Raw genomic sequence first — 11616 nt, 5'->3', positions numbered from 1 at the left:
TACCCTACAACGAACACCTGACGCCCATAGAAGATGCTACGACATGCACCACGGGAGGTCGCAACCGGCCACCGTGGATGCTAGTACTGTGCCCCGCGATGCCCGACCACCAAATCGTATGCTGGAGCCTAGGACGGCGGTGGCCCCGTGCTGCAGCAGGCGCAACCAGGGCTCCGACGACGATGGCCTCGTGCCCACGACAACGACGACCTCTTGGGGTGCGCCACCGCAACCAGCCGAGGGCGAGCGCAGAACGGCAAAAGGCACAAGCAGCCAACGAGCACAGGGACGACGACGGCCACATGCCTACGACGACGGCGACCTGATGCGGTGTGCCACCTCGACCAGCCGAGGGCGCCTGTGGGTGGCCGGCAAGCACGGCCGGCCCAGGATGAGCGGGGCGCTGCTCTCTTTCTTCTTTTTTTTGTCATGGAAAAAACCCCATGGTCTCAGGTAGACGAAAGAGAATCCTAATCTAACGGCTGACAAAAGGTATATCCTGTGGCTGGGACGCGACCGGCCCAGTGTTTCGGCCGGTCCGCCGGCGGCTAACACTGGCCTTTCAAAAATCAAAAATTGAAAGGAGGAGCGGAAGATGTCTCTGTCTCTCCTTCACGTGGCCACTCCCCACCCCACCCCACCACCCCACCACCCATACCCATGGTTGCCGATTTGAGGCAAAAGAGCTCTGCAGTCTGCACACCCATTTGCTGCCCTGAACCACCCCATCCGCCTCCCCTGCTTCCTCCTCCTTCCTCCCGCATTCCCCTTCCCCTCCTCTGCGCCGGCAACACGATGGTTCGCACTCGCGGCGGCAAGGAGAACTGGGTGTTGCCGCCGGACGCTGTGCAGCTCAAGGAGGAAGACGGGGAGACCGCAGCGACGGTGATGGTGGCCACCGCCGCCGCCGCCGCCGCCCCGAGAGTGGAGATCGTCGTCGACTTCGACAAGTCCCTGCTGGACTGCCCCCTCTGCTCCTTGCCGCTCAAACCTCCCGTCTTCCAGGTACGTACAGTAAAATGGACCATCTTTGCTTTGTTCCCTTGCTTGATTCTCCTTCTTCCGTCTCGCGCACACAATAATTTGCTTCTTGCGCAGTGCCCGGCGAAGCACGCGGCGTGCGGCCCCTGCGCCGCGAACCAGGCCAACCAGTGCCCGGCGTGCGACGGCGCGTACGAGCGCGACGAGGGCGCGGACCGCTACCTCCTGGCGGTCAGGGTGCCCTGCCCCAACCAGGCGTACGGCTGCGGGAGCTCCGTGGTGTACTGCATGGCGGGCGACCACCGGCTGGTGTGCCCGCACGCGCCGTGCCGCTGCCCGGAGGCCGGATGCGGCTTCCTCGGCGCGCCGCCCGCTCTCCGCCTCCACCTCGCCGAGCGCCACGCCTGGCCCGTGACCGACATCGCGTACGGCTCCGTGCTCGAGATCCAGATGCAGGGGCGGCGGCTGCTGTCCGCGGAGGGCGGGTTGCGGCTGTTCCTGCTCGTGGCGAGCGAGCGCGGCGTCAAGGTGGTGCGCGTGAGCGCGGCCGTGGACGAGGACGGCCCATCGGCGTCATGGTACAGGTGCAAGGTGTGGGTGCACGCGCCCGTGGACACGGACACCGGCCACATGGACGTCCTCATGCTGGACGCCAAGGTGGAGAGCTGTGCGGTGCCCTCCGAGGAGGCGGCCATGAGCGCGGGTGGCAGGTACCTGCCGGTGCCGTCCGACGTGCCGGCGCCGGATGGAGGAGGGATCGTCCTGCGTCTCCGCATCGACAAGCAGGTCACGGCGAGCAGGAGCCCCCGTTCCCGTGCCTGATTACTTACTTGGTCACCTTCGTCTCTTTATTATCTATCTATACTCGCCTTAACCTGGAGTACTATATATACTGTATTTACCATGGTTAGACATTGGCGATTTGGTAGAATGGCAGTGAACTGGTGTGGTAGTGATCCAAGGTTGGACCTTGGTTGGGCTCTGATTGATTCTGTCCATGGCAATGTTTGCCAATGTATCGCGTAGGCCATATATGCGGCTGATGACAGATAAACTAGTAATCCTACTTGGCCTGTTCTCGTCGATCGCTTGCCAGTTCATTTTACTCTACTTGTTTGACTGCTGCAGTTCTTCCGAGGATGAACAAATGTCACTTTGTAGGATCTTGATTGTTTGTCTGTGAAAACTGAACATAAAGCAGCTAGAACCCAATAGTCCACAGTAGAGAAATGAACACATACTGCATACAGGCAGAAGGCAAAGTAGCCTGCCATTTTCTCTGAATATTTATGACTGATATTTACGGATCAAGATTGCAGTGGCATACATTGCAACGATTAGATTAGGCTTGCTCGGCTGCTAGTGTTGATCTTGCTAGGATTCCTAAATGGGACCTTGTAGGATTTTAACTGTCACTGTGTCGAAGCTGAAAATGCAGCAGCTATGACTGAATTTCCAATCTGGTGGGTAGTAGTGGACTGCTAGTCTAGTTGCTCTTACAATGTACATCGAGTAGCCGGATCTTAATTGTCGGTGTCTCAAAACTGAATATAGTTTTCCACGACGTTACCGTGGAGAAGCCGGCCTGTTTTCAATTTAGTAGTGGGGAGAACTGGGAAGTGAAATGCTTGTTTGCTGACCTCTTACAATGCAGTAGATGATCGGGTTTTTTTTTTTTGGCTCGCGTTGCGCCCTGCTGCTATGAACTTTTCAAAGGACCGCGCGACGAGAGGCACCGCACGCTATTGCGTGTTTCCCTAAATCCTGCGGTTCTTCAGTTCTTTATCAATTCTTCGTTCCTGCTGAATGTCATGCTAATTTCCTTATTTTCTTCAGTGTGTGGATAGGCATGTTTTGTGTTCTCTGTGCCATCTTCAAGGTAATCGCTCCATCGGCACCTGCTCCATCTGTTTCCTGTTTCTGCGTTTACTTTCTTTATTATCTGCGCGGATGGATGCCTGATAGGCTGTAGGCTGCTGTAACACACAGTGCAGAAGGACACGCTGAAACTTGCCTGCCGTATTCTCTGAAACTTGTATGCGATATGCTAGTGGATTAACATTTCCATGGCATAAATTGCAGTTATTCCTTGTTTGATTTTGAAAGCAATAGATGTTCCATTTTACTTTTCTGGATGCTGCTGTTCTTGGTAGGATGACCAAAAGGCACCTTTTACGATCTTGACTGCTGGTGTCTTGAAAACTGAATATGTAGCATATATGACTTAATTTCCCATCTACTCCGAAATACTACCTCTGTTCCCACCGGTGAAACAGAGGGTGTACTAGTATAACGCATACTGCATATAGACTGCATGCAAATGTACCTGCCATTTCCTCTGAAATTTGCCTGCCATTTGATCAACATTTCAGTGCAATAAATTGCAATATTTCCATCTAAGTATCCTTGCTCGGCTTCTGGTGTTTTTATTGCTATAGGATTACTAAATGGGATCTTCTAGGATGTTATCTGTTGTTCAAAAAACTGAAAATGTAGCAGTTTGTAACTGAATTTCCCATCTAGCGAGGTAGTGGAATGCTAGTTTAGCTGGTTTGTTGCTGTGTAGGATCTTTATTGTTGGTGCCTCAAAACTGAATATGGTTTTTTCATAACATAAACTGAGGAGCAGTTTGGTTAGTAAAAATGTGAGTTTAGCTATCTCTTTTACCATGTACTTGATACTCTTCTTGTTTCCGCATTCACTGTATGTTGCACTTTCTTCTTCCTAAGAGTGGGAGTAAAAACAAGAATCTTTTCTCCATGGATAGTAACAGGGCAAAGGTGAAAGTTGCATGCTGTTTTCTCTGTAATTTAAGAATGTCAGTGGATCAACATGTTGGTGCCCTAAATTGCAACTATCCCATTTTGCTTTTGGAAGAAAGTTTTTTCTTTTGTTATTTACTTCTTTGGCTCCTGCTGTTCTTTCTTGGATAAAAAATTGGTACCATGTAGGATCTTGATTGTTGGTGTCTGAAAACAGAATTCATAGCAGTTCGGATTCAGTTTCCAATCTGGTGATTTGTAGTGATTTGCCACTTTAGCTGCTCGCTTATTTACTACTCCTTCCATTCGGAAATAATTGACGTGGTTTTAGTTCAAATTTTGTCTAAATCCGAACAGAGTTAATATGTAGGATCATAATTGTTTGTTCTACAACTGAATGTAATTTCCCAGGCAATAACAGAGGAACAGCCTGTTACTATAGACGATTGATATCGTCCTTTCTGGTTGCATTGCACTCTGTTGTTATGATCTGAAGAAAGGATCGAGTAGGCGCATTGCTCACCGTTGTGCGTTTTGCTGGTTTATTGTCCATTTTTTTGTTGCTGCTGATTGCTATGTTAAATTTTCTTACATCGCACGTTTTGTGTCCCCTGTGATGTCGGGTATGTATGTAGTGATGTTGCATCGTACCAAATTGGACAAGGATATTCGTATGTGTAGTAGTTTCGATAGAGTATATACAAAAACTGAGCAGAATTGAAACCAAAATAACCAACTAGCGAATTGTGGCTCAATATAATAGGCCCCACTCCGATAATGGGCTCTTTTATTGACTCAAAATGTAGTGTCAAGCAGATGCAAATCATTTTCAGTGTCTGCCTTATGTTGCTTGATAATCTCTTTAACACCCTACAAACTGAACGCATTTCTGGCTCGCTCCAGGTCTGCAACAAATGGGTAAGTAAAAACGAATAATTGCATCCCTAGATTTTTTATCATCAAAAGCTTGATTGCACAGAATCTGTTGCGAGTAATTAATCAGCAAGTAAACATGAGCAAGCCAGGACATAAGACGCATTACATGCACACACATAGGGAAAAACAAATCTAAGACTGCATCAATCAGATCATGATTAGTGTATTGAAGTGAATTAGATGTTTGGACTGCTCAGTTTTGAACAAACTAAAAGAATAGTGAAACTAAGAAGTTTCAGTCACAGAATGGAAACATATACTATGATAATGAAATCAGCAGACTTGGGGTAATAATAATTTCAATCACTAAAAAGGGGGCATGTAATGGAATCTATGTAGAATGGAACATTATTATAGCCTTTGACGATTGCAGACGGTGCATTATAGGTTTGTCTTCCTTTGCTTGGCGCCGATTGCACCTTAAAATACCGACCATCACCAATTTAATCTTTTAAGGGTGTATATATTATCCTTGCAGTATATCTCTCTTTTGCCACCAATGGATTTATATGTTACCGAACAAGCCATGCGCTCATATATCCTCAGAAAGTTGGTACTTCCACTGAACTAAATAACCAGGTAGGTAGATCTTAATTCTACATGATGAGCATTATGCATATATACAATATAACCAAGTTTATTAATTAATTTTACCCAAGATGCATGGTATCATCCCGCATTGCGAGCTAGTAACAACGAAGAAACTAATTCTGACAATCAACCATGAGACCAAGCATGACTAGAGTTTCAAAATTATATATATATATATATATATATATATATATATATATATATATATATATATATATATATATATAGGAAAATTGGTCAGTACTCCTAGGAGTACATACTTGGGCGGAGCTATGCTTGGTTTAGAGGCTGTCTTCTCCACCTGTTGGTGGTGAGAACCGTCGGAGGAGATGAGGCATAGGATTGCGGGGAGGCCATGGGAGCAACCAGCAGTTGTAGGTTAGCGTCCGTCTTTTGGACTCTCTATATGTATCTCCTCTTGACAGATTTTATGGACAAAAAAACGGATCGCCACTTGCCCTACAGTAGGAAATGTGACTAGGCCACAATCGTGTCCTTCCTTGTGCGCCGATATCCTACGGAGTATTATAAGGTAACAAACCTTGTTACAATCCTAAACATAATTAGGTGCTCTATAAAATTGTAGGCACACGACTCTATGGTTGTCTGATTGGATTCCATGCACCATCTTTGCACGGTAATATGTGCCTCATTTATACCATAAAGATCATAGTATTTTTTTCTCGAATATGCACGAGCATGCGTATCATATATTCATAGAAGAAGAGGCCAAGATGACCGATACAACGCCTTTCGGCACAATGCTACACCAAGAGGTTAGCATCCCCATCCACCATGACAACACCGACACACTACTCGCCCTGCCCAAACACAAGCCATAAATGGCGAAGATGTAGAACACAGAGCACACATGCCGCGTCACATCCGGATCCAACACCTCGGAGTACAACCTTCAAACCAAACTAGATCAACGCACCCTCCACTCTTAGTGCCTAGGAGATCGGCAAGTGAACAGCAGGAGCTAGCCTAACTTGAGGAAGATATCTCAAAAGAGGCGTCGAAGATGGAGTACATTGCGCCCTGGATGCCCATGCCCACGGCAACAACCAGCACGTGACAACATGGCGCCTAAAGCCGCGTCGCCGAGGCAAACGAGGCAACCACACCAGCTACTCCTCCACGCAAGACACCCCAAGCACCCACACAGCGTCTCCAAGGAGAGGACGACGCCATGGCGCCGCCGCTGCGTGGCCCGGCGAACCGAACCTAGGGTTTCCCCCGGTGCTTGATCAGGGGATGGACATGGCCATGACAACGCCTACAGGGAGGAGACGGCACCCACAGGCGTCGTCGTTGCCCGCAGCCGCAGCAGCGCACGGATTTCTCCTAACCATGTTCATCAAGTCTACGCAGAATAGCAAACTGGGAAGTGGGGAGCAAAGTTGTCACCTTGGGCCATTACCGTGGAGAGGGAAGTAGCATGTCGCCGTCGTCGAGCCACAGATCAGCCGGCAGCAACCACACGCCGCCAAGATCTCGAACCACCGCGCCACCTTGCCGCACAGTTTTCCGGGGCCGCCGCCCCGGCTTCCACACCGAGGATCCACTTTCCAGAGCCGCTCTGCCACCAGCCAACACCCGCCTACCATCCATGGGCCAACACCGCCATCACCAGGACATCTCTCCACCACCTCGAGCGACGCCGCCGCGCCGCCCCCGTCGATCCGTGGCACACCGCCACCACCACAGATCCGTAGACGCCAGCCGGAGCAGCCACGCCCCAGCCCGCCCGCCATGCGCGGAGGCCCGCCATGGAAGCCGCCGTCCTGGCCGGATCTGGGAGAGCACGGACCCCCGAAACAAGGCCATCCCGTAGCCCCACGCCGGGAACCGCCGGCCACCGCACTCCCCTGCCTCCGCGTCCCCGGGGCCGCCGCCCCGGCATGCCCGCGCCGGCCAGCCGCCATCCCCGCCCCCAGCCGAGTCCGGTGGTCGCCAGCGCCACCACGAGAAGGAGCCGCCCCCGGCGCCGTTTGGCAGCGGGGGCCCGCCGCCACCGCGACGCAGATGCCGGCGGCAGCGGCGGAGAGGGAGCACCGGATTGAGGGCTTCTAGGCGGCGGCGCGGTTGCGTCCCCGGAGTCGCCTGGGGAGCGACTCGGGGGGTTGGGGAAAGGTCGGGGTTAACCTAAAAAAATCGGTCAAAGAAATTATAATAAAGATCATAGTATAAGCCACGATAAATATCGATCTGACAAAACTAAAGAGAATACAGAACGCTAATCTTTGCCCAAAGGGACACTAGTCAAACGGAAAAATTACAATGAAGGTAGAAGAATCCCTTGAGCTTGACACCAACGTCCATCACCAGTCTCTGGCATCACCACAGCAGCCATCAAAGGGGAAAATAACGAACCACCTCCTCACCGAAGCTCGACGCGACTCCATCACTGATATATATGCAGCTTTACGGAGCTCCAAGGTGGCTCACCAAAGGGCAAGCCATTACCGTTGAACAGATCAGTCCAGGGCAACACACCGGACATGCCATTGAACTCCAGATCTGACATCCCCGCACGACTAAAACATCGGAGGAAAAAACCATGTCTACCATCCAAGAACCATGAACCCAACACACGATCCATCATTTTTTTCAGATGTCGCTGATGCAGACCACAATCTGGTTCCGCTCCTGCACTACCTCCCAAGCTCCGCACCGGCGCTGGAGCAAACCTTAGATCTGGAGATGCCGCTAATGCTCTTTTTGGATGGATGTGATGCCCATGTCTCATATGTTGGCTGGCTGATGTGAGAAAGTTTTTTTAAAGAAAAAAATTGAGGTGGGGCCATGGAGGTGAGTTTGTTTTGTTCTTTTTTCTTTAATATAGATAAACACACGCACACCTTCCTCTCAAGTGGCGTGCAATGCCACGCCCCAATCACTAGTTTGTATCAAATTACTAACAAAATACTACTGAAATATCACTTGCGTCAAATATAGTTTCTTAACCGAATGAAACTTGAATGATCCAATGGATCACTTTCCCTTATCTCTACTAGTAAGCGTGCACGTACGTTGCACGTACTATTATCATGGCTGGTGTCGAAGTAACCGCCGTGGAGCCGCGGGCGCAAGGACGCGTTGAGTTAGTCATGGGTGCAGTGGTGTAGAGATAGAGGTGCGTCGGGAAGAAGTCGGTGTGGACGAGTTGTCGTGCTGGGTTTGCCAAGCCTGGGGACACATCATCGACGAAGGTACACATCGGTGTTGCTAGCACCGGACATGCGTACACGGATGAAGTTGATGTTGATGAGGCGCCGCTCCAGGCTTGCCAGGCCTAGGAACACGCCGCAACAAAGGCACACGTCGGTGTTGACAGTACCGAACATGCATAGATGAGGACCTACATGAGTTGTACACCATGTCGAGGGGGCTAGCAGAGAAGGACTCGAGATGGCTGCGGCGCCAGTCGACGTGGGGTAGAAGGTGCCAATGTCGACTGCGGTTGTCGAAGTAGATGAAGTGGTTGGGGAAGATGACGACTACACTGATGATGAGCTGGTGCTGGACGAAGACCAAGGGGGTGGACGGGCGGCGCGGCTCTGGTGAGCGAGTGGCGGTGGCACCAAGGATGAAGAGAGGCGCGGCGGCCTAAGGAGGATGCGACGGTGGCTAGGTTCGAAGCACGGCGGTGGTGCTCGAAGTAGGCAAGGAGAACTGGACAGCGTGACGAAGACCGGCGCCGACAGTGGCGTTCCAGCGCCTAAGGAGGCGGCGCAACGCATACCACATAGAAGTCGACGCGCGGGGACAGCGAGTGAACCGCGTGTCGCGTCATTACTCCCGAAGAGGCGATGTAGCGGCAACACGTGAGTCGAGGCGACGACGGAGAAAACCTCAGGGCGGCGGCAGGGACCACGTGCCACGCTCACTACGGCATGATGGGGCGACGCAACGGTAGCACGAGGGTCGGTGCAACCACGGGGATTGCTTAAAGCGGACGGCCTCGGGGTGGCAATGGACCGCGGGTCGTGACACTACGGCCCGAAGAGGCGACGCAGCGGCAGCGTGTGGGTCGGTGCAACCGTGGGAACGGCCTCGGGGCGGCAGTGGACCGCGGGTCGTGACACTACGGCCCGAAGAGGCGACGCAGCGGCAGCGTGTGGGTCGGTGCAACCGTGGGAACGGCCTCGGGGCGGCAGTGGACCGCGGGTCGTGACACTACGGCCCGAAGAGGCGACGCAGCGGCAGCGTGTGGGTCGGTGCAACCGTGGGAACGGCCTCGGGGCGGCAGTGGACCGCGGGTCGTGACACTACGGCCCGAAGAGGCGACGCAGCGGCAGCGTGTGGGTCGGTGCAACCGCGGGAACGGCCTCTGGAGCGGCGGCGTGGACTGTGTGCTGCAGCCCTACGGCCCAAAGGGGCGACACAGCCGCGACGCACGGGCCGGTGCAGCCGCTGGGAGAATCATGGGGCGACGACGCTGTGGCCTGACGGGATGACGCAGCGGCTCGATCGATGAAGGGGCGCATCCTACTTGATGATGATCTTCACAAAATTCCACGAAGATGTGCATCTATGATTGATCAGACCAAAGGTGCGATGAGTGAGAACGAGAAGACACAGACAGGCGACGAGGTACGGACGACGTGCATCACAGCCGGAGATGGTAGAAGGCGCCGGCGGCCCCAAGGTATCAGTGGCGCGCGTCCGCACAGCCGGGCTATCCATGAGCGCGCAACCCAACATGACGCGATCGTTGTTGGAACCAAGGATCGACGAACAATCACAAAAACACAAGGATACAAATTTTGCTGGCGGACCAACATCCACAGCGACGGACGCCCGCCCTAGCGGCGAACGTCGGGGCCTTTTTCTTCCTCGGTATTCACTTGGCTCGATGAACAAGATGCAATACATTGGCTTATATAGCTCAGCACACACATGAGTAGCGGACCGTGCGAGCAGCCGCATGAGTAGCGGCGGCCACATGGTGCGGGCCAATGATCTGGCGCAAGAGTACGCAAGGTACCGTCTCATGACCGACGAAGGTGTAGATGGAGTCGACACCAATGATGGAGTAGAGGCGCGTTCTAGAAGATGAACGGCGGTGGGCGATGCAAACCGATCTTAGATCAAAAAATAAAAAAATAAGCGACGATCAAAACGACTAATGGGAGAGAGAGAGAAATCCGGATCAAAGGATCGGGAAAAAGACTCTATAGGGCAGCCGATCAACTGGATCGACGGACGAACCCTAAGTACAGGTGCGCGGCCCTCGATAGCAATCATGGAGATCGACCGCCCCGGGGACGGCTAGGGTTTGGATCGGGTTAGGCTGATACCATGTAGAAGGAATATAGAGGGATTTGAGAAATTGTTGGATGTATTCCTTGAGCCTCGTGGGCATATATATAAGAGTACATGATCAACTTGAAGTATAAGACAAGATATAATAAATCCTATGTTATCCTATTTTTCCTAGCTAATCACGATACTCAACACTTTCAGGCAAAGTAATATGTGCTTCCGTTGGGTGAAGCACAACTGTGTTTCGCTTTTGGGAAAGTACAAAAGCAAATTTGTATTTCGCTTTTTCGGGAAGCACAACTGTACTTCACTCGTTGCTTCACTTTTGGTGAAGCACAGAGGCACAACTTATGCTTCAGGCGGAAGCACAATTATGTTGCTTTTGGGAATGTGGAAACACAGAAGTATAACTTGTGCTTCATGCGAAAGCATATCAGTGCTTTTGTTAGTTATGTTTTCACACGGGAAGCATACACTACTGCCAGCTGTATAAAAAACAAATGAAACATAAAAACCCAAAAACAAAGAATTTAAAAAACAAGAGACAGGTAAAGTTGAGAACAAAATGAAAACGGTAAAAAAGCAAACGGAAACAAAAAACCAGAAATCCGAAAAAACAAAAGATCCAAAAAGAAATTGTAAACTCTAAAAAATGATACCCCAAAAGACGAGAAACAAAAAAAACCAAAGAACAAACTGCTCCAAGACCAGAAGCGCACATCTCATGCCATGTGGCGGCGTAGAAATGCGCCACACGGCAGCGCTAGAGGCTCAGCGCAGGAAAAGTGTCCACTGCGGCCTCGTTTCGTATGATACCCCTGAATTAGTTGCTCTTGGGTTGTGTGACTTGTTTTGGCTGGGTGCAATATGCGCAAGTGTTCCAGAACAGACAAAAGACACATTTTGCACAAATGTACACGTGTTACAAAATGATAGGATACAAATTCCATCCAAATGAAAAACAAAGTACACTTACACACATGCAATGATCTAAAAGCACATGAACAATAGTATTATTGTTCAGTTATTCAGACAGGGACACTTATGGAGATAGAACGGGCCAGACGTGTGCAG

At 51.1% G+C, this 11616-nt stretch overlaps 1 protein-coding gene across 1 annotated transcript; it reads left to right on the top strand.

Annotated features, from left to right (window-relative positions):
* Positions 1 to 651: 651 nt before the first annotated feature.
* Positions 652 to 2064, top strand: LOC123057581 (uncharacterized). The gene is made up of 2 exons (XM_044480525.1): positions 652 to 1005; positions 1099 to 2064. Exons 1-2 carry the CDS (start codon positions 661 to 663, stop codon positions 1801 to 1803), a joined length of 1050 nt encoding a protein of 349 aa, XP_044336460.1. The 5' UTR covers positions 652 to 660; the 3' UTR covers positions 1804 to 2064.
* Positions 2065 to 11616: the final 9552 nt, after the last annotated feature.

Source organism: Triticum aestivum, chromosome 3A (assembly GCF_018294505.1).
Source record: "Triticum aestivum cultivar Chinese Spring chromosome 3A, IWGSC CS RefSeq v2.1, whole genome shotgun sequence".
NCBI classification, from domain to species: Eukaryota; Viridiplantae; Streptophyta; class Magnoliopsida; order Poales; family Poaceae; genus Triticum; species Triticum aestivum.
This window is presented reverse-complemented; position numbering and strand designations above follow the sequence as displayed.